General features: G+C 33.0%; 1 protein-coding gene across 2 annotated transcripts in view; it reads right to left on the bottom strand.

The window, feature by feature from the left end:
* The window catches only part of ldlrap1b (low density lipoprotein receptor adaptor protein 1b), a 56342-nt gene that overhangs the window by 20569 nt on the left and 10762 nt on the right, over positions 1 to 25011 (bottom strand). For both annotated transcript variants that reach the window (XM_051125876.1, XM_051125875.1), the window contains exons 2-3: positions 6127 to 6269; positions 4121 to 4233 (exon numbers count right to left, since the gene is read on the bottom strand). In XM_051125876.1, coding sequence (XP_050981833.1) covers positions 4121 to 4233; positions 6127 to 6269 — 256 coding nt within the window. The remainder of the gene's footprint in view (positions 1 to 4120; positions 4234 to 6126; positions 6270 to 25011) is intronic.

The following is a 25011-nucleotide window of genomic DNA, read 5'->3' as shown; positions in this document are numbered from 1 at the left end:
GTAGATCGGGAGGCGCATTCCCTTCACAAACAAATGTAATCTACTGCATCTTCAGCAGCTCAGAGGTCAGGAGTAAATGACGACCACTATGTTCATTATTACATCCAGCAACACAACACCTCAATCGTTCAGTCAGAGATATTCTTGTCTAACTTACATCCCTGCTTTGGCATCAAAACATGGAAAGTTACTGGACAGTGACAGCTGGTCTAGGGTAAGAGCTCATGTCAATCAACTATCATGGGAGCGGCCTCTGTCAGTGTGACGGCACAACGACAGGCATCTGAGAACGGCTCGATTTGAAAAAGGGGATATTATTTTTACAGATTAATTAAAAAAACCACTGCATGGATTTTTATCATTATAGGGTAGATTTGTACATACACTGCCAACACACATTAATGTTTAAACAACACGTAAAAGTGAACTTAGCATCCAATGGCCCCTTTAAGGCATTTAAGCACATATGAAAAAAGACATTATTTGGCAAGACTGTAACCACCGAAATCAATGATTAAAAAAGGATTTTTGGTAAATCCAGGTAATTTACTACAGAAATATTGTGTTTTTTAATGTTTATGACTGTTGTAGCACCAGATGGGGTCTGATCTCTTTAAAACTTTGCATGCTTGTTTAAAATCACCTGTCGCACCAGCTCACCTGATTTCGTAAAATTTTGAGTTTTCCTTTAGGCTTTATAGGATTTTGGGTAAATACAGACAGACCCCTTTCTAAACGACCCTGTCGTTTATGACCCCCAGCTTTTTAAAGAGTAAATTTCAATGTTTTTTCGATAATTATTGACCGAGAAAGTCCAGTGAATTGTACTGCAGTAGTTATTTCCAAACCTAGGACGTCTTTGCAAAAGTAGTTTTTTTTTTTTTTTTTACATATTCTCAATCATTTAACAAACAATTTGACAGAGAGCAGTGGTTCTAGCGGCAAAGTTGTCCGGAATGAGGAGTTCTATCGTATGATATGAATATCGCATGTATGTGCAAAAAAACATGCAATTTACAATTGTTTAAGCCCTTGAAAAATAAGATTTCTTTGTCTAACAGGTGCTCAAACATCAACGTCAGCCATGTTTTATTTGAGATACGCAAATGTCCTTATAGACACTTGTGGCACTATGGACCAAGACCGTGCACACCAATTTTCATGTCGATAGGATACATGGTTGCCTAAGTATTGCCATTTTTATGTTTTTTTCCCCTCTTATTAAAAAAATCCGAAATACCCGATACTTTTGTTCACTGTAGCGCCCCCGTCAGGCCGATTGGGGTGAGCTGTGCTGACGTTGTCGGCGGTGTGAGTACTACCATCCCTCCAAATTTCAAGTTTCTACGACTTACGGTTTGGTCTGCACGATCAGTTTGCTGAGATTACTGATCCTTGGCCATTCTAACAATTCCAATACAAAAGGCTACTTGCTTGAAACCCTAAAAATCTTTAAAAAAAAAAAAAAAATAGATTAATTAATTGAAAAGTAATTAGTATTTTCACTTCAAAGTCTTTTTTTAGAGACAGCAGCACATGAACAAAACTTGCCGATCACCTTCTCGAGATGCTTCAAAGAGCTCCTCAAGCTTCATCTGAAGCAGGAACTGTAAGTGAAGTAGTTCACATGACCAAAAACACGTTTACCTTCATTTGGTCGGTGACCTACATCCTAAAACTTTCTGTATTTCTCCCAGTTTAAATGAAACAAGAGGAAGTAATTCCAGATGGTCTCACATTGGTCTCTATCCAGCAAAACACACCCACTATCCATTATCCACCACTAAATCACTTCCACACACACTTGTATATAACAGAACATCACGTCACCTCCTCTGAGAGTTAAAAAAAAAGGTGTACAAGCACTGCTGAGTCCTCCATGTTCAACACTCCATCAGCACTTCGACAGAAAGCTGACCCACCAAACTATAACACACACCCACACAGAGACACGTGGGATCCTTGGTCTATGACTGCATCGTCTCTGGCATCCTGTTGACATCATTGTAATAAGCAGTAAACTCATGTACTCCTCCAGTGCTGATTTTCCCCTCGGCCCTGAGTGACAGCTGGCTCAGCCTGTCAGAAGGCGGCCCCACAGCAGCAGGGGCGGGGCTAATGATGGATGACCGCCATCTGTCCTGTTTCACATTTAAAAATTCACACACAGTGTACTTACAGACACTTATGAAAACTTTCTCTGACTGAACACACATTTCCGCCTGACTAGGAGCAAAGTAGTTTATCCTAATTTAAATAAATAAATGTATATATGCACTTATCGCACTACTGGTCAAAAGTTTGGAATAATTAAGATTTTCTTTTATGTTTTTGATAAAGGCTTGTATTTACTTGACTGAAAACAAAATCAGCAATAATGAGTAACAATGTGATAATGTTAAATATACAACAGAATATTAAAATAGAAAAGTTATTTTAAATGGTTATAATATTTCACAATATTATTGTTTTTATCATATTTTTGGAAAAAACACTTGGACAGCAAAACATGGACAGGTCAAAGTGTCTTTTTACTGGTAGTCCACTGTATGAATAATTTTTGGGTATAATATGTCACAGTTTACTTTATTTCGCTATCCTCCCTTACAAAATAAGATCAAATATGACACGTGGTGTCTGAATAACCCGTCATTTTAATGTTCATATTTTACATAGAATAACACATTAAATTGCTTTTATTTTTGTTAACATTTCATTTTTAATCATGAACCTACAGAACAACACCGCAGTGTTTAAAAACAACAAAATATGCTAGGGCTGGGAAAAAAAAAACTAAAAAAATTGATTTCTCAATTTTAATAGACTCTCATTTTAATGAACCAATATTGATTCTTAAATCACAATCGATCTTTTGGTCTATGCTGTTTTTAGTTGATAAATGAACAGTACATAGTACGTCTTCCTTCCAATAAATCACAATAGGCTAAGCTTTGCGTTACTTTTAATATGAAAAAAAGTCTCAGATTTCAAATTCTGTCCATTTCATTATGAAATTCAAGCAATAAATACCATTTTGGCGCTCTTTAATGTGGCTTGATAGATCGTTGTAGCTTCTGCGCACTCGCCTGTGCGTAATCAAACACCTAGGAAAACATTCGTGACAGTTTGATTTTTGTTCTGGATCCCCTGCTCTGCTGCTACATTGGAGCACACTCACCACCAACTGGACAGGGGTGCAATTGCAGCTACAAATTACAAAAGATCACCCTCAGTGTAATCTGTCAAAATGACGGACGGCCTTCAGGTTTTTCCGTCACTGATAAAAAAAAAATTTCGGTTAACGCTACCTCTGATGTGTATATATATGTTTTCATTAGAATTAATCACATAATTGTAGTATATGGCTGGTGTAATTGTTGTGGAGACACCTCCTCATGTTTATTCATTACACACACCACAGCCGGCGTCTGAGCGCACTGAGCGCGTGCGAGCTTCCAATAATAGCGCCGGTCCCAGGTGAGGGTCAGAGAGTGTCTGTCTGAGCCTCAGAGACACTAAAACAGATCGATAGAGGATCCTGACAAAAACATCTCTCTCTCTCTCTCTCCGTCTGTATGAAAACACAGCAATCTCCAGGTCACGCCTCTCTAAATGATGGATGGCAGGATTTCAGGGGGCAACAACAACTCCTTTCTTTTTTATTGCAAGAGAAATGGAGCAGACCACTGAAAACCACTTCGTATTCACAACTACTCTTCTTTTAAATGAACAATATAACCGTTTGATTTTCACAACAGTTATTTCTTAAACATCTCCATTCATTTGATCACAAATAAATAAATAATATGGAAACATAATATATAAACGTAATTTGTATTTTTTTATGGTATTTTTGTTTCTTAAATGTGTCTTTTTGATCACGTATATTAATACTAATATTTATTTATTAATACCTAAATATATAATACATAATAAATATTTTGGTTAAATATTTGAGACCAATTATTGGGCCCTAGTTTTGAGATGTTATAGGAACTATTATGACATTTGAAACATGAAGCAGAATCAATACATTCCTGATGATTTCCATCCCTAGAGACAGACAGACCAGACACAGTGTCAGACAGGGCAACATGATAAACGGCCGCAGGTGACTCACCTGTATATGGACACATTCTCTATGAGCTGGTTCGATACACTGTCATAGAGAACAATCCCTCGAGGAGAAACCTTCAGCGTCACCTTCTGAAGCTTCTTCCCACTAGCTTTAGCCTATGAGAGACACAGAAAACATGGAATCAACAAATGATTTTGATCCAGTTGATTTTAGAAGCCTTAACAAATTAGATTTTTGTTTTTCAGCATCTTGCGCAAGGAGCCACATGCTTTAATATATATACTAATAGTAATAAAGGTTTTTGAACAGTACAAAAACAGTCTCTCTTTTAAACAGTCTCTTCTGCTCACCAAGCCTGCATTTATTCGATCCACAGTAAAAAAAAAAAAAACTGTAAAAATTTGAAATATTTTTACTATTTAAAATAACTGTTTTCTATTTTAATATACATTAAAATGTAATTTATTCCTGTGATCAAAGCTACATTTTCAGCATCATTACTGCAGTCTTCAGTGTCACATGATCCTTCAGAAATCATTCTAATATACTGATTTGCTGTTCAAGAAACATTGTTATTATTATTATTATTATTATTATCTACATTTACAGCTTTTTTTTAGGATTCTGAACAGAAAGATCCAAAGATCTGCATTTATCTGAAATAAAATAATATAAATCAATAGTTCTATTTAGCAAGGATGCTTTAAATTGATCGAAAGTGATGATAAAGGCATTTGTAATGTTACAAAAGATTTCTATTTCAGATAAATGCTGTTCTTCTGAACTTTCTATTCATCAAAGAAACCTGAAAACATTCTGCTCAGCTGTTTTCAACATAATAATAAATGTTTTTAGGGAGCAAATCAGACAAATATAACGATTTCTAAAGGATCATGTGACTGGAGTAATGCTAAAAATTCAGCTTTGAAATCACAGGAATAAATTTTATTTTAAAATATTTTCAAATATAAAACATTATTATTATTATTATTATTATTACATATTATGTTATTAATATGTTCAAATATTTCCAAATGTTACTGTTTTTGCTGTACTTTGAATCAAATAAATGCAGGCTTGGGCAGAAGAGACTTCTTTAAAAATATGTAAAGTGTATATTAATATATAAAAAGTAAGACTAAAATATTACTGCATGATAAAATTACAGCCTTGGTCATATAAAATATGAAATATATTTTTCTGATGTCTTGCATTAAAAAAAACATTAACAATCTTTAATAAACACAACATGAGAGCAGTTTTATGAGCTATTGATTTGTTAACGGAAATGCACTTTGAAAAAGTGTGAAGTTTTATTTTTGAATAATAAAAATATTTAAAAATAAACCTAAAATACTTAATTTTCACTTTGCTGTCTTAAAATGAATTCACAGAGTCGTTTCTTCAAAAAAAAAAAAAAATTCACACTTGTACACTGCAGAACACAGTTAGCATTACACAGCATCATTTTTCTTTCACAATTTAGCTGCTAGGAGAAAACCAAACAATTGCTAAGCTAACACACAGCTTGACTCAGCGAGTCAAACAATCAATTATCTTTATAGTCAAAAGTAAGATTTCTCAAGTAGGAAAATTCCACATCTGGCTTTGAATGGCTCTTAAACACACTTGCAATAACTCGCACACAGGCTGACACAGTCCGTTCGGTATGCAACTGATTTTTATTGCTGAATCTCAACAATATTGGAGGGTTTAATAACCTCAAAACATTATGTCACGGCAGGATCCAGCCTGTTGAAACGCACAGAACCACACCCAAAACCCCCTGAGACACACACACTCCCATTAGCACCACTCAAAAAGCATTAGAGAGACAGTAGAGCTCTGTCTGCACATTATTTAAAGGTGTCAAACGCTACATTTTTGTTGCATTTCAAACTCCTGGAATATTTGAGGTGAGGACAGTACACAGAAGACAGAAAATGCATCTTCTGTGAAGGAAGCAGTGCACACGACCTTTGTCCTATTATTCATGTCCAAGTGTCATTGGCTGGTGTAGTAATGGTAATGGTGTATGTTTGTCTTACTGTGGCAACAATTCTCTTGACAGCAGCGGCCGAGAGCTCTTCTCCTTTGGGTTCCTCCACCAGCGTCATGCCCAGATACTTTAGCTGAAAGACCATCCCCTCCAGCAGCGTCTCCCGCGTGTCTGTCCAGTTCTCTGGCAGCTCTACATAAAGATACACATGGGATTAATATGCATGCATGCATGATGAAAATAATGAAAAAAACATGGAAATACATGCTTATTTGTTAAAAAAAAACGCAGTGTGAAGGGTGAATTTAATGAAAACATGTCCAGGCCGTGTTTCACCCCTAATAAAAATAATGAAAAATAACAGGAAATGGTTTATTTGTTAAAAAAAAAAATCAGTGTGTTTCTGTGCTGTTTTGTATTGTACCAGGAGGTCAAACTAACAAATCTGCCAAGAACATAATTAGTGTAATTCATGTAAAAAGAATGAAAAATGACTATATATGCATTAATTTTGTACTGTAATATTGCATGCATTTACTGCAGCACTTATTATTTAATCATATTTATTTAGTTTTTTGAGTAAACAACAATGAACATTATGTGTGGGGAGAGGGGGGATTTGACCAATATTTATTAAGACATTTACATTTACATTTTAAAAACACTTAAATCATTTTCCAAATTTTACATTTTGTACTTCATTTCAGAAACCAGTTATGGATTCTTACAGGTTTAATAATGTCTGTATATTCAACTAAGCAACCATTTTTATGGGCAAATTGAGATGTTTTAACATATATTGATGTTTTGCATAAACTATTCAACGCTCGACATGTCTTGTCAGATCTGTGTGACTGCAAAAGAGCACAGAAACACTGAACATGCTCATTCTCTGAACAAATAAATCTGTTAAATGCTAAAGCAACAGGTGAAAACATCTGCATATGAAACACATCACACAATCCTTCATTAAAACACACAGTCTTCAATCAGGTCTTTCATCCACTGCTCTTTGATCAACACCTGCACAGGACAGGAACTCATGTCCACGTTTATGTGCAGCCTCATAATGCCATTATGGCAGTACTGTGATTAAGTTGGAGCTTATGTCCACACAAAACTGTGTTTATGTCCATAATAACAGTAACTATAATCTCCACTCGGACTAAAATGTGCATGTGCTAGTGTTGCATGCATAGCAGAACAGTAGAATCACTTGGAGTTTATGTTATGAACATGCATTTTATTGGTCAGATTGATTTCTGGTGCATTTAAAAAGAATATTTTGTGTTGTTGTAACAATGGCAAATAGTCTGTAAATGGAACTATAGAGAACATGTTATTCACAATAATCAGACTCTTGGTGTATGTTACTGAACACACACATAAACCCCCATACTGCCCTGATCTCAGACACAGCAATGAATGAATGTGTGTTTAACCCCACATCAGCGCTGGCCTGTGACAGAGGTCAAGGGCAGGGGTCAAGGACGCACATCTAACAGACAGTTATCTGCTCCTCTCCACTGCATCACCATTATATTACAACCTTGTTTAATCCATCTCAGCATGACAGAAAGCCAGGAGGAAAGAAAGAAAGAAAAGAAAGCAGGAAAGCAAGAAAGAAAGTTGATAAAATAATAAAAGAACAACAAAAGAACAAAAAAAAAAAAAGAAAACTAATAAACAAAAGAAACAAATAAATTAAACAACCCGACAAAAACAGAACATAATAGAGAATAAAATACACAAACATGACAAAAAATGAAATGTTAATTCAGTCTTCATGCAAACAAAACAAAAATTTAATAAAGAACAATGAAAGAACTGAAAACTAAATAAACAAACAAAAACAACTAAATGAACTAACGAATAAAAAAAAGACAGACCGAATGAACAAATGATTGAAAGAAATACCGATCAAATGAACAAACCGATTGAAAGAAAGAAAGAAAGAAAGAAAGAAAAAGATCAAATGAATGAACAAATGAATGAAAGAAGAAAAAAAGATCGCCCGAATTAATGAAAGAAAGACTAAATGAGTGACAGAAAGAAAAGAAAAAAAGAAAGACAGACTGAATAAACAACCAAACGAACAAAAGAAAAAAAGCAAGAAAGGCAGGAAGACCAAAAGAAAAAAAATAAAAATAATAAAACTGACCAAACGAAAGAACAAATTAATGAAAGAAAGGATGAATTAGCGAAAGAAATAAGAAAGACCGACCAAATGAACAAACAAATGACCAACCGATTGAATGATTGAAGTCCGAAAGAAAGAAAGAAAGAAAGAAAGAAAAAAAAACCAACAAATGAACAAAAGAAGAACAAGACCAAAAGAAAAGACAGAAGAACTGAAAGTAAGAAAGAAAAAGATAAAAAGATCAAACGAATGAAAGAAAGGATGAATAAGCGAAAGAAATAAAAGAAAAAAGAAAGACCAACCACATGAACAACTGAACAAACAAAAAAAGAAAGAAAGAAAGAAAGAAAGAAAGAAAGAAAGAAAGATCAATAACTAAAGAACTACAAAATAAACTAAACAAATAATCTAAATTCAGAACAAAGGAGAAAAAAGAACAATAAACAAATGAACAAAAAGCCAAGAAACAGAACATAACAAAAACCAAACAAACAAATGAACTAAAAAAAATAAATAAACAAACAAGCAAAAGAGAAAGTAATATGTGACTACGCAATGTGCTAATTAAATTCAGTGTGAAAATGCTTTATTTTTCAAATCAAATCAAGTTCATAATTCAGAATCCATCAGCAGTGTGAAGGCTTGCACTATGAATATGTTAGTCAAGAGTTTAAGTGTGCATTAAATGAAAATGGATATTGATTATTACTGATTTCATGAATCATTCATGGGTCTCTGGCTGACAGGTGGTCTCTGAAACCCCCGACAGAGATCAAATGACGGTGTCACACCATCATTCTGAGTTAATTTTACTCCCCCAGACCTTCATAATCGCTCTTCCCCACTGTGACAGATCAATGACCTGAAATACATTCACATCAAAACACTACGATTAGCAGGTCTCATCAGAGCTCTGGTGTTCATGGGGTAAACTGGAGTTTGTAATGGAGTAAATGAAATCGACGCCCCTGATGAAGCTCATTAAGAGTGTTTGTGTAAGCATGAGCGCCTCCATCACAGACACAGACTGACGCTCTCATTGTGTGACAGATGCTTACTTTAACCCTCAATTAACCTTCATTATTTATATAACTGAAGGACATTCATTCTGTTGATGGTATTTCATGCCTCACTGAGAACTGAATGGGTTAATTTCTAACTAGTGTCAACCCTCAGTCCGTTCACTGACACTACGGTGTATTTTGCACACAAAAATGGCAAGTGATGGCTGATCCAGTCACAATCTGATTGGCTGATTTATAAAGTCTAATATATATATATATATATATATATATATATTGTGGCGGGAGGAGCAAAACGACAGACACAGTGGGCATGACGTCAGGCCTCGGAGAGGCTTTTATTAAACAATATAAACAAAAGTGGCATTTTAACAGCGGCGGTGATGAGGCTTCATTCACATCAGGTGTGCCTCATCACACACCACCAGACCTGGCTTTTTCAGCGCCTCTCCTCTCTCGCACACCCACTCCCATCGGGACCCTGGTGAAGGGCGGAGATTACGGACGGGGTGACGATGATAATTAGGGGGGAGGGAGCTGACTCGTTACACACATATATATATATATATATAAAGAATGAAAGAATAAGCAAACGAAAGAAAAACCAACAAAATAAACAAATGAACAAACAGAAGAAAGCCTGACAGACTGACCAAATGAACAAAAGAAACAAAGAAAGACTGGCCAACCAAATGACCAAAGAAAGAAATACCGAATGACCAAAAGAAAGAATGAAAGAACGACCAAACGAATGAACAAAAGAACGACCAAACGAACGAACAAATAAAAGAACGATAGAAAGAAAGCAAGAAAGAAAGAAAGAAAAAGAAAGAAAGAAAGAAAAAGAAAGAAAGAAAAAGAAAGAAAGAAAGAAAGAAAGAAAGAAAGAAAGAAAAAGAAAGAAAGAAAAAGAAAGAAAGAAAAAGAAAGAAAGAAAGAAAAAGAAAGAAAGAAAGAAAGAAAGAAAGAAAGAAAGAAAGAAAAAGAAAAAAGAAAGAAAGAAAGAAAGAAAGAAAGAAAGAAAGAAAAAAGAAAGAAAGAAAAAGAAAGAAAGAAAGAAAACACAAAAATGGCAAGCAATGGCTGATTTATAAGAAAAAGACCGACCAACCGAATGAACGAAAGAACGAACAAACGGATGGAAAAAAACAACAACGAATAAACGAACAAATGGAAGAAAGAGAGACCAAATGAACAAACAAAAGAAAGAAAGACAAACCGACCGACCGTAAGAGAAACAAATAACAAATGGCAGAAAGAAAGACAGACTAATGACAGACAGACCGACAGAACAGAAATGACAGACAGAAAGGCCGCCCGAATAAACGAATGAAAGAATGAGCAAACGAAAGAAAAACCAACCAAATAAACGAACAAACAAACAAAAGAAAACCCGACAAACTGACAAAATGAACAAACGAAAGAAAGAAAGACTGACTGACCAAACGACCAAAGAAAGACAGAATGAACGACGGACCGAAAGAAAGAAAGAAAGAAAGAAAGAAAGAAAGAAGGAAAGAATGACCAAATAAATAAACGAACGAACAAAAGAAAGCCCCAACAGACTGACCAAATGACCAAAGAAAGAAAGACAGGATGACCAACAGACCAAAAGAAAGAAAGAAAGAAAGAAAGAAAAGCCAACCAAAAAAACGAACGAACGAACAAAAGAAAACCCGACAGACTGACCAAATGACCAAAGAAAGAAAGACAAGATGATCAACGACCGAAAGAAAGAAAGAAAGAAAGAGAGAAAGAAAGAAAGAAAGAGAGAAAGAAAGAAAGACCGACCAAACAAACGAATGAACGAACAAAAGAAAACCCGACAGACTGACCAAATGACCAAAGAAAGAAAGACAAGATGATCAACAAAAGAAAGAAAGAAAGAAAGAAAAAGAAAGAAAGAAAGAGAGAAAGAAAGAAAGACCGACCAAACAAACGAATGAACGAACAAAAGAAAACCTGACAGACTGACCAAATAAACAAACGAAAGAAAGACTGACCAACCAAATGACCAAAGAAAGAAAGAAAGAAAGAAAGAAAGAAAGAAAGAAAGAAAAAAGATAGAAAGAAAGATAGAAAGAAAGAAAAATCGACCAAATAAACGAACAAACAATCAAAAGAAAACCCGACAGACTGACCAAATGAACAAACGAAAGAAAGAAAGACTGACTGACCAAACGACCAAAGAAAGACAGAATGAACGACGGACCGAAAGAAAGAAAGAAAGAAAGAAAGAAAGAAAGAAAGAAAGAAAGAATGACCAAATAAATAAACGAACGAACAAAAGAAAGCCCCAACAGACTGACCAAATGACCAAAGAAAGAAAGACAGGATGACCAACAGACCAAAAGAAAGAAAGAAAGAAAGAAAGAAAAGCCAACCAAAAAAAAGAACGAACGAACAAAAGAAAACCCGACAGACTGACCAAATGACCAAAGAAAGAAAGACAAGATGACCAACGACCGAAAGAAAGAAAGAAAGAAAGAAAGAAAGAAAGAAAGAAAGAAAGAGAGAAAGAAAGGAAGACCGACCAAACAAACGAATGAACAAACAAAAGAAAACCTGACAGACTGACCAAATAAACAAACGAAAGAAAGACTGACCGACCAAATGACCAAAGAAAGAAAGAAAGAAAGAAAGATAGAAAGATAGAAAGAAAGAAAAACCAACCAAATAAACGAATGAACAAAAGAAAACCCAACAGACTGACCAACTCTTATCAAACGTGAAGTTTGGTGCGGATTGGACATTATATACCTGAATTCTAACAACTTCCTGTTTCATGGCGAAAAATCGAAGTTTGTCAGGCCGCCACAGACATGCCCTTCAATGAAAAATCAAGATCTTCGTAATTTAACGTCACAAAGGGCGTTAGATTACACTGACCAAATTTGGTGTTGATCTGTTTAACTATCAAGGAGGAATTTGTTAAAATACAACACCTGAAAATGTTCAAAAAATTCAAAATAACAAACTTCCTGTTGGGTTTCGGACTTCATACCGAGGGGCTTTTTTGTAGGTATCGGTGTGTTACATGTGTCTACCAAATTTTATACATGTATGTGAAACATAGTTCCAGGGGCACTTTGTTGAAATTTTATTGGTGGCACTATCGAGCCATTTTGCCACACATACTTCTAAAACCCCTATCAGATGTAAATTTTCACCACTTTTGTTGTGTGTGGAAAGTTTCATGAGTTTTCAAGCATGTAGAGCCCTTTGAAGCTGCACTGAAACTTTTTGGACCTGTTGGGCACCATTGAAGTCCTCTATAGGGAGAAAAACCCTGCGATTTTGATCAAAACCCTTCATTTCTTTTCAATGAATTCTGGAAGTGAACTAATCCTTTAAGTCTAACTGCATAGCTGACTTATTTTGCATCACACACTGCAGGGTCACACACACAGTGAAGAGTGATCCATCAGCCCTGTGTGTGGAAAGAATTGCGGCCTGTAGCATGCTGGGATGCCTGTTGGACACAGGCGTGTTGTGATTGGTGAGGGTCGTCCTGCTCTACTGAACTTCAAAGCAGAGCGTAAGGAATCAGAGCACATCACATACTCAGACACAGACACACCCAGCAGGGCCAGAGACGACAAACTGTGAGTGTGTGTCTGAACAGCACAGATCTGCTGGGGTCATTAATACAGACCATAGACACAAAAATACACGATTCCCACTGACCGGATCCACACATTTGCTGCAGCCTTCTGGAACAATGTTGGATCAATAATTGTGTTCCAGGAACAGCATCCAAACAAAAGGAGATCGTAATCACACTGAACCGGTCAAGAACACGTCCAAGTCATATACAAGAAAAAAGTACAAAATCTTGCATACAGAAAATTAAGTCTACTTTAGAACCATTACCCATTTTTTGCCATTAATCTTAGGTCAGTTTCCTTCATACTTTCAAAACCACAATGCAAAAAAGCAATGCAAATAAAAGTAAAAAAATATTATACACACACACACAGTCAAAAGTATTTGAAGAGTAAGATGTTTAATGTTTTGCTTACCAAGCCAGCATTTATTTCATCTAAAGTACAGTAAAAACAGTACAATTTTTAAATATTCTAACTATTTAAATATATTTTAAAATGTAATTTATTTCTTTGATGAAGCTGAATTTTCAGCATCATTACTCCAGTCTTCAGTGTCACATGATCCTTCAGAAATCATTCTAATTTGCTGATTTGCTGCTCAAAAACATTTATTATTATTATTATTATTGTTGAAAATGGCTGAGTAGAATTTATAATGATTTCTGAAGGATCATGTGACACTCAAGACTGGAGTAATGATACTGAAAATTCAGCTTTGATCACAGAAATAAATTACATTTTAAAATATATTCTAAAAGAAAACAGTTATTTTAAATTGAAATAAAAATATTTCCAAATCTTTACTGTTTTTTGCTTTACTTTGGATCAAATAAATGCATAAATATAAAAAGTGTACATGTAATTTTATAAATATTAAATATTAAATTTTAAATTATATATATTTAATTATAATTATATATATATATACATACATACATACATACATACATACACATACACATTATATACACACATACACACATGCCCATGACAGCAGTGATGTGTCATAACTAAAGGAAATGAAAAGGGTAGAAACCCTTAAACTGTTGTTGATAGGAAAGAGGAGGTGGAGGAGAGAGAGAGGTTTGATGGGTGGAGTAGAGAGGAAACAGAAGTGAGATTAAAGAAATCACGTCTGCCATGTTTACGGCTCCACTCATAAACAATCTTCAAAGAGAATATCGGCCCGAGATCCGCTGCACGTTTGTGTTTGGATGCATCTGCTGAAGTAACTGACTAATATTTCATAAAGCATCATCTCAAATATTCCCTCATTCCCAACACGTTCATTAATACACAGCGATCGGATAAACCGCAAATACATGTGAGAAATGTCTCACATGAATACTACAGCAGGGGTATCCTGGGTAATATTTACAATGACTTAAATGCACTTTTCATTTGGCCTTTTAAGTTCCCTAAAGAGTGTGTCATCAGGCGGATTTCGCATTCCATCAGATGCAAAAACTTAGATGTCATACCTTTTTCAGAAACCCTTTCATTTTTGTGATTTCTGTGAATACATTTGAAACTCAAATTTAAACTGATTCAAAAATAGTTCAACAATCACTAAAATTTACAATCATAAATATTCACAAAAGTCTTTGTGTGCCATTTTCATATTTTTACATTTTTACTAAAATCTATTAAAGTAAAAATTGCTGTTCAGTACATTGTAATGACATATTAGTGCATTCTCAACACCTAATGTTTTCTCAGAAAATTTAAATACTTAAATACACAAGCAAACAAATAAATAAACATTTGTGCTATATAATCTTTTTTTTAAATAAATAAATCTGTACTTTTTAACAGTTAAAAAATATGTATTTAAAAAAAATATAAAATTGTCATTTTTAAATAAAAAAAAGTGTAACTTTTTACATACATGGAAAAACAAATATGTACTTAAATAAATAAATAAATAAATACATATATACATAAGCAAATAAATTAAATAATAAATATGCAATTTTTAATATTTTAAATAAACGCTACTTTTACAAAAATTTACTTTGTAATTTTTAAATAAATACAGTTTAATATATTTACGTAAATGAAACAATAGATATTTACTGTTTATTAAAAGTAAATATTTACTTTTAAATCTAGTTCATTTTTTTAAATAAATGAATAAATAAATAAATAAAAATGCAATGTTCAAAGTGTATTTTTTAAAAATAAATAAAAAAATTACTAATTTTTAAATAAATACATAGACGCAGTTTAATATTTTGAAATGAATGAATAATGAAATAAAATAAATACATAAGCAAATCAAATAAAAATGTGCTATTTAAGGTTTTAAATAAATAAATATTTAACTTTTTAATATTTAAAAAAATGTACTTTTAAAAAATAAATAAAATGTACTTTGTATTTTTTAAATGAATAAACAGATACAGTTGAATATTTTTAAATAAATAAATAATATGCAATGTTTAATTTTTTTAAAAAAATTTTTTACATTTTTAAATAAATACGTAGATACAGTTTAATATTTAAAAAAAATAAATGAATAAAGTACTGTTTACTTTTAAATAAATAAATACATAAGCAAATGACTAAATAAAATTTGCTATTTATTTTTTAAATAAATAAACACATACTTTTTTTAAATAAATAAATACATGCATGCATACATAAATAAATATTGCCCCTTGTTTCATTGTAAGCTATTTGTTTTAGTAACTTGCTGTTTAGTGCACAACTACTTTTTCAAAAGAGTAGCTTGACTGTAGTTTAACTACTGTAAATTATACCATTTGTAGCCAGGAATGCTACGGTTTCAAAGAAGCGTTCTGAAACAGCTGAAGAGCGAGCGTGTCAGATGAGGTTACAGTATCTGTGCAGGGTGTAAATACTGGTGGAAATGTGGGTCAGTACTAGATAACATCTACACAAGAATTCCTCTCCCATCCTCAAACCGGCAGCTGATGTTAAACACTGAAACCTTGACAAAGTTACTTTGTATCAGTAAAATAAACCAAGACACAAAATATGGCAGAATGTATCAGTGATACACTGAATGAAATTAAACTTCATTTCTAAAATAAATATTTTTAAAAAAATAATTATACACTGGTGGCTAAAAGTGTGGAATAATATTTTTTTTTTTTATGTTTTTGAAAGAAATCTGCATTTTTCTTTCTAAATCAAACATACAGTAATATTATAAAATATTATTACAATTTAAAATAACAGTGTTCTATTTAAACGCATTTTAAAATATTATTTATTCCTGTGGAGAAAAATGTATTTTATTTTACTTATATAATGGTCTTCACCATCCAAATGAAAGGTAGGCGGATCAATATGGACAAACGCCTGCTTTGCTGGTGCACCCAACATTTCTAATTACAGCTTCCTAATTTATCAGTCATTGTCAGACGTCTCAGGAAGGCCATTAAACTCCGATCCAGTTGGCAGCTATCTCTGGTGTTAATGTGGTGCTATCAAATGATCAATACGATATGACTGCATCTCTTACACTCTTGGCAAGAAGAGTGGTGTTGCTTAACTGGAAGTAAAAGAAGAAAACACCCACTTTTTCTGCTTGGTCTGCATCTGTGGGTTACATCATTATGTGTCAAAACCAAATACAGAAGGCTTAAAAAATCCTATCTGAAATATGTTTGCACAGGCCCTGGTTTTATAGCTGACAGAATGAAGCCACTCATCAGCATGTGCAGGTACATCACGAGCGAGTCGACGTTCAGCGGGAACTAGCTGATGAAACCAGCAGAAAGCCTAGCGATTAGAGTCTTTCCCCCAGTCTGTCAGTCACAGAGACCCCAAAGAAACCCTGGAGCTATTCCACATTTCTCTAGGAAAACTCCTTGTGTCCTGTTCACTAGATTGGTTGGGATTGGGTCTCTAAATGAGGGGCTTGTTGGGAGTTGTTGCTGTTAGCAGGAGCGTCTCAGGCTCAGTCGGGACACCCAATAGACAATTCAAATCAGGTTCCACAGGGAAAGCAATGTCTGATTCATAAACAAATTGTTTGGGGCTGCATTTCCCAAAAGCAGTAGACTGCAGCAGCATCATTTTTGTATTATTTATTTATACTTTTATAACATGCATTCATTTTAAATTATAAATGCAACACTTTTGTTTTTGCCCCCATTTTTCATGAGCTGAACTCAAAGATCTAAGACTTTTTCTAGGTACGCAAACAAAAGACCTATTTCTCTCAAATATTGTTCACAAATCTGTCTAAATCTGTGTTAGTGAGCACTTCTCCTTTGCCGAAATAATCCATCCACCTCACAGGTTTGGCATATCAAGATGCTGATTAGACAGCATGATTATTGCACAGGTGTGCCTTAGTCTGGCCACAATAAAAGGCCACTCTAAAATGTGCAGTTTTACTGTATTGGGGGGGTCCGAAAACCAGTCAGTATCTGGTGTGACCACCATTTGCCTCACGCAGTGCAACACATCTCCTTCGCATTGAGTTGATCAGGTCGTTGATTGTGGCCTGTGGAATGTTGGTCCACTCCTCTTCAATGGCTGTGCGAAGTTGCTGGATTTTGGCAGGAACTGGAACACGCTGTCGTATACACCGATCCAGAGCATCCCAAACATGCTCAATGGGTGACATGTCTGGTGAGTATGCTGACCATGCAAGAACTGGGATGTATTCAGCCTTTAGGAATGTGTACAGATCCTTGCAACATGGGGCCGTGCATTATCATGCTGCAAGATGAGGTGATGGTCGTGGATGAATGGCACAACAATGGGCCTCAGGATCTCGTCACGGTATCTCTGTGCATTCAAAATGCCATCAATAAAATGCACCTGTGTTCGTTGTCCATAACATACGCCTGCCCAGACCATAACCCCACCGCCACCATGGGCCACTCGATGCACAACGTTGACATCAGCAAACCGCTCACCCACACGACGCCATACACGCTGTCTGCCATCTGCCCTGTACAGTGAAAACCGTGAATAATCCATGAAGAGAACACCTCTCCAAAGTGCCAGATGCTATCGAATGTGAGCATTTGCTCACTCAAATCGCATACAATGACGAACTGCAGTCAGGTCGACACCCCGATGAGGACGACAAGCATGCAGATGAGCTTCCCTGAGACGGTTTCTGACAGTTTGTTTCCCGAAATTCTTTGGTCATGCAAACCTATTGTTGCAGCAGCTGTCCGGGTGGCTGGTGTCAGACGATCTTGGAGGTGAAGATGCTGGATGTGGAGGTCCTGAGCTGGTGTGGTTACACGTGGTCTGCGGTTGTGAGGCCGGTTGGATGTACTGTCAAATTCTCTGAAACACCTTTGGAGACGGCTTATGATAGAGAAATGAACATTCAATTCACGGGCAACAGCTCTGGTGGACATTCCTGCAGTCAGCATGCCAATTGCACACTCCCTCAAAACTTGCGACATCTGTGGCATTGTGATGTGTGATAAAACTGCACATTTTATAGTGGCCTTTTATTGTGGCCAGCCTAAGCACACCTGTGCAATAATCATGCTGTCTAAACAGCATCTTGATATGCCACACCTGTGAGGTGGATGAATTATCTCGGGAAAGGAGAAGTGCTCACTGACACAGATTTAGACAGATTTGAGAACAATATTTGAGAGAAATGAGTTGTTATTTTAATTTTAGTCAGTGTAGATTCAGTTTTTGTTTTGGTTTAAGTTTTAGTGATTTGTGATATGTGCTTTTGTAATTTTTAATGTTTTTTGGACTATTCAATATTTCAATTTAGCTTTATTTTTATTTAGTACTATATTATTTTAGTTCTATATTAGTAAATTAGTACTTCAACTAAACCTTATTGTATATAAGGCAAGATATAACATTTTATTTTTAGATTCAGTTTTTTTTTATTTATTTAAGTTTTAGTCATTTTTGATATGTGCTTTTGTAATTTTTAATGGTTTTGGGGGTTTTAAATATTTCTATTTTAGTTCTATATTAGTAAATTAGTACTCTAACTAAACCTTATTGTATTTCAGATACATTACATTTCTAAAAAATAATCTAATATTTATATTTTGTCAGTTTTTAATAGTATTATTTATTTATACTTTTTTAGTATTTACAAATTTTAAATTAGTGTTTATTTTTAGATTCAGGGTTTTTTTTTTTTTTTTTGCTGTTGGGTTTTATTTTTGATATGTAATTTGGTAATTTGCAATGTTTTTAACTTTATTTTTAATTAGTACTATATTATTTCAGTACTATATTAGTAAATTAGTATTTCAGCCTAAACATTATTGCATTTCAGATAAATTAAATTTTTTTCATAAGTTATCCAATATTTATATTTTGTCAATTCTTTTCAGTATTATTTATATTTTAAAAGCATTTATTAATTACACTAATTCATTTTTTAATTAAATTAGTGTTTATTTTTAGATTTTTTTTAGTATAAGTTTTAGTAATTTTGTTATGTGCTTTTGTCATTATTATTATTTTATTAAATATTTATACTTAGCTTTATTTGTATATTTATATATCTTTTTTTGGATCCCATTTTAATAAACAAAAAAAATAACAAATATTAAACTGAATTCATAAAATGTTAATAATTTAACACTTTAGTAATAACCGCATAATTGTTCTGGATTTATGATTCCACCAAACATGTTGGTAAGCAAATGAAGGCATAAAACATTAACAACTTAATTAATGCATTAAATGAAAAGTGCAACAGAGGCTTAGTGTTAAAATTAAAACATTGTTTTTTTGTTGTCGCTGTTTCTTTCTTTGCATTTCGGTATGTATTCGTGTTTCTCGCACAAATCTATCGTATGGCTTCAGAAATGTGGAAAATCGTGTTTCAAGTCTCATGTACCACTATTACAATGACTTTTCTGATTCATTATTTACAGTTTGACCATAAGAAGTCATCTTAGAAGGAACATCCTTTGTCTATAATGTCTTAAAATGCTCCCTACATAGGCAGTTTATTAGGTTTTGAAGCAGAGCCATTATGTTCTCGGCTGAACTTCAAACATTAAATTCCAACCCAACTTCCTGGATCTCATTTCCAGGGTCGGGCCATTTCTCGAATGCACAGACGAGTCAGTTCATTGAAGGCCGCTGTTTACATAAAGCTCCGAGTCAGTTTCCTGTGAGCGTCTCAGATGACACTGTAATCACTGACCTGTAATCATGTTCCCTACGGCCTGCGCCGAGCCATCCATAAAGAGCCACCAGCGGCTTCTTGAGGATACGGCCTCAATGTCAGTCACCGAGCTGCTGAATCAACATCCTGACTGTCTGAGGTTTGCTCTGATTACAGCTTTAGCAGCGTGAGCTCAGCTTTTCCAAACGTGGATCCGCCGTCTCCTGAACGACAGCTGAAAATAGCACTTAGATGGAGACACGCTCCAGACTGTAAAAAGAGGTTTATACGCCCTCCAGGAGCGTTCGTGTAAACCGGCGTGAAAATTCATCAGTTATTATATTTACAATGTGACACCGGAGGTGCAAAAATTAGACACTTTAATGCAAATCTGACTCTATATATATATATATATATATATATATATAGACTCTCTCTCTCTCTCTCTCTCTCTCTCTCTATATATATATATATATATATATATATATATATATATGTAGTTTGACATTGAAAATATTTTTTTTCACATTAAAATTCTATTCACATCAAAATTTCATGTTTAATTCAACGTGTTACTTTGGACTTTGCAGTTTTATTTCTTCTAATTATTATTCTAAAACTCATATTTATACGGCAACTAAGCATCAAAGACTTTCTAACATGTCATTATAATTTTGTGATGATAGAGAAACTCTGAATTTTGAGAGCAAATGATATGTGTGCCGCTACAGTGAATGCTAGAGAATAGAGTTATTGTCTGTGAGCCCACCTGAAACAATCTCCCACTCACTGTACACAAACACAAAGAATGTGCAACTCAACACACACACACACACACATCAGACCATGTCAAACACAATGCTTCTGTTCAGAGAAACAACTGACACAAACAATACAACCAAAAAGCTACAATACAAACCCACCAGAATCAAAAGATTAACGCTTCAAATATACCAACACCAGCAACTAGAGTGTCCTGCTTTCACAAAACCTGCCAAGAACATGGCTGGTAAAGTAAAGTAAAGTAAAGTAAAGTAAAGTAAAGTAAAGTAAAATAAAATAAAATAAAATAAAATAAAATAAAATAAAATAAAATAAAATAAAATAAAATAAAATAAAATAAAATAAAATAAAATAAAAAACAAAACAAAACAAAACAAAACAAAACAAAACAAAATAAAATAAAAAAAATAAATCAAATTAAACTGCCAAGAACATGCCCGGTAAAATTAAATGAAATTAAATGATATAAAATAAAATAAAATAAAATAAAATAAAATACAAGAAAATACAAGAAAATACAAGAAAAAATAAAAAGAAATAAAATAAAAATAAAATGATAAAATAAAACAAAATAAAATAAAATAAAATAAAATAAAAAGACAAAATAAAAAATAAATTTTAAAAAAGAAAGAAAAGAAAAATAAATAATAATATAATTTAAATAAAATAAAAAAAAAATCAAATCAAATTAACAAAATAAAATTAAATAAGAAGAAATAAAATAAAATTAAAATAAACAAAATAAAAAAAAAGAAAAGAGATTAAATGAAATTAAAAGAAAAAAATAAAAGAAAAATAAAGACAAAATAAAGAGATAAAATAAAATAAAATAAAAAGAAATCAAATCAAATATAATAAAAAGAAATAAAACAAAAAGACAAAAGAACCAAAATAAATTAAATAACAACAATAAAATTAAATAAAAAGAAATAAATTAAAACAAAGACAAAAAGAAATCAAATAAAAGGAAATCAGTCAAATATAATAAAAATAAATAAAACAAAAAGACAAAAGAACCAAAACACAATTAAATAACAAAAATATAATTAAATAAAAAGAAATAAATTAAAACAAAGACAAAAAAGAGATAAAATATAATTTAAAAAAATAAAACGAAATCAAATCAAATAAAATGACATGAAATAAAAGAAAAGAAAAGAAAAGAAAAAGAACTAAAATAAAATAACAAAAAAAAATTAAATAAAAAAAATAACTAAAATAAAATAAAGACAAAAAAGAAATAAAAGAAAATGAAATAATAGAAAAGAAAAATAAAAAAAATAAAAAGATTGAATAAATTAAAATAAAATACAAGAAAATAAAAAATAAAATAAAACATTTTATTTTGAGATGATTAACCATTTTATTATTGTGACATTATTTTCATGATAATTTGCCATTTAAATCCAGATTATTTAAATCATAATAAATATATTCAAATCATGTTTTTATTTAGTTCATAGTCATAGTACAAAATTAACATTTAACTTTAATTATTTTAATTTTAGGACTATTAAAATTTAAATTATTATTGTGATATTATTTATAGTACATTTTTAAAGAAAAAAATATTTTTTAAATAATTTTAAATACAAGAAAAGTCCAATGAAAAAGCCCTATTTTCCTTCTAATTCTTTAACTTATTCTGTGAAACTGGGGGTGAAATACGAGCCGGACAATTTCTCACTGAGTGTCACCCTCTCACATAGACTGATGTGTAGGAGCTCACTGACGTTGAATTAGATTCACATTAGTGCTGATCACTGCTGACTCAGTCCAGACCCGTCAACATCACACGACTACAGAACCCATCACATGATCACTGCATATATCAGCACAAACAGCCATCACAGATTCTGTGCCACTGCATGCCTCAACTAGCTTAAAACAACACTAATAACAATACAAAAGCTAATAACAATTTTGACAAGCTTTGGCCCTTAAAAGTGTTAACTATAAAACACACATACATAGACTTGTGGCTTATAGAGAAGCATGTATCATCACATGACCTCATGCAAAGCTGCTACAGTTAAAACCCATGGCTCTATAGAGAAAATAAACGGGACTGGAGCGTTACGCTCCAATGAGAAACACAGAGGCTGCTGGGACAGATCTGTGTGAACTCAAGTAGCACAGATCATGCCGTCTGGGACGGGAGAGAGATCGGAATAGCAGAATAGGAGGCATTGTTCAGTCAGGAGATAAAACAAGAGATGACAGAGCTGCAGAGGAGGAGGAGAAGAGACATCTCAGCCTGACACAGCCTGACACACACACACACAAATGTGTATTTATGTTCAAGAACCTTCAGGAGTCCATAACAACGACTTTGAATACGTATATGCAAATTATACTTTAAAAGTTAATCTTGATGAGGATGAAGTCAAGCGGATCAGTGAAGACGAGGTGTGTGTGTGTGTGTCGAGAGACCCCATAAATAACATCAAGCTTTAAAGAGATTTGAAAGGCTCGGCGCTGCTGTATTTAGCTTCAGGTTACACACACACACACACACATCTACAGGTTGCAAAAGGACACATTCAACAGGCTCTCTGAGGATTGTGAAAGACCTGCTGTGTCTTCACTTTATGAACTACAAATTGGGGAAGACACTTGTGGCTATTAAGACATGCTGACAAACCATTGCTCACACAGAGGACTGAACAATATAGCCAAAAACATTTTAATCGCAGTATTTTTCTCAGGGTTTATGCATTTGCTCTGAAAAGGTCATTATTTTCCATCAAAAAATAATCATTTTGACCAAATGGCCAATGTCAAAAATAATGAAATCCATGTTTTCTACACCGTTTCTTACTATGAACACTATGAAGATTTATATTTAAATCATTTTTACTCATATGCACCAATATATCTATACATATTATTAAAGAGTAATATTTTTGCAAACATGTTACTGTTTGAACATTTAGGGTCTGTGAGATTTTAAGTCTGTTATGCTCACCAAGGCTGCATTTATTTGACAAAAAGAACATTGTAAAAGCAGTAATATTGTGAAATATTATTACAATTTAAAATACCTGTTTTCTACCTGAATATATTTTAAAATGTAATTTATTCCAGTGATGCAAAGCTGAATTTTCAGCATCATTACTCCAGTCTTCAGGGTCACATGATCCTTCAGAAATCATTTCAATATACTGATTTGCTGCTCAAGAAAATTATTATTATTAATGTTGAAAAAGTTGTGCTGCTTCACGTTTTTGTGAAAAATAAATAAAATAAAATATATACACACACACACACACACACACATATATACATATACATATAAATATACATAAACATAGATATATATTTATATATTTTAGATAGATAGATAGATATTTTTTCTTTTTTTCAGGATTCTTTGACAAAAACAGAAAATTCAAAATAATACCATTTATTGGAAATATATATATTTTTAACTTAATGCATCCTTGCTAAATAAAAATACTAAAAACGCTTACCCAAACAGTAGTCTATTTTTTATATACACTACCAGTCAAAAATTTTTAATTTAGATTTTTAATGTTTTTTAAAGATGTCTCTTCTGCTCACCAAGCCTGCATTTATTTGATCCAAAGCACAGAAAAAAAACAGTTAAATTCTGAAATATTTTTACTATTTAAAATAACTGTTTTCTATTCGAATACATTTTAAAATGTAATTTATTCCTGTCATTTCGAAGCTGAATTTTTAGCATAATTTCTCCAGTAACATGATCCTTCAGAAATCATTCTAATATTCTGATTTGCTGCTCAAAAACATGTATTATTATTATTATTATTATTATTATTAATATTATGTTGAAAACAGCTGAGTAGAATTTTTTTAGGTTTCTTTAATGAATAGAAAGTTCAGAAGAACAGCATTTACCTGAAACAGAAATCTTTTGTAACATTAGAAGTGTCTTTATCATCACTTTTGATCAATTTAAAGCATCCTTGCTCCATAAAAGTATTCATTTCTAAAATTTCTTTACAAAAAAAAAAAAAAAAAAAAAAAGAAAGAAAAACTAAATTTAAATCCAAACTTTTGAATGGTATGGTGTATAATGTTACAAAAGCTTTTTATTTCAGATAAATGCTGATCTTTGGATCTTTGTATTCATTAAAGAATCCTGACTGTTTTAAATATTAATAATAAATAAATAAATAAATAAATGTTTCTTGAACAGCAAATCAGCATATTAGAATGGTTTCTGAAGGATCATGTGACACTGAAGACTTGAGTAATAATGCTGAAAGTTCAGCTTTGATCACAGAAATAAATTACATTT

This window comes from Labeo rohita, chromosome 13, assembly GCF_022985175.1.
Source record: "Labeo rohita strain BAU-BD-2019 chromosome 13, IGBB_LRoh.1.0, whole genome shotgun sequence".
Taxonomy (NCBI): Eukaryota; Metazoa; Chordata; class Actinopteri; order Cypriniformes; family Cyprinidae; genus Labeo; species Labeo rohita.
The sequence above is the reverse complement of the archived record's forward strand: the minus strand, read 5'-3'. Positions and strand labels throughout refer to the sequence as shown.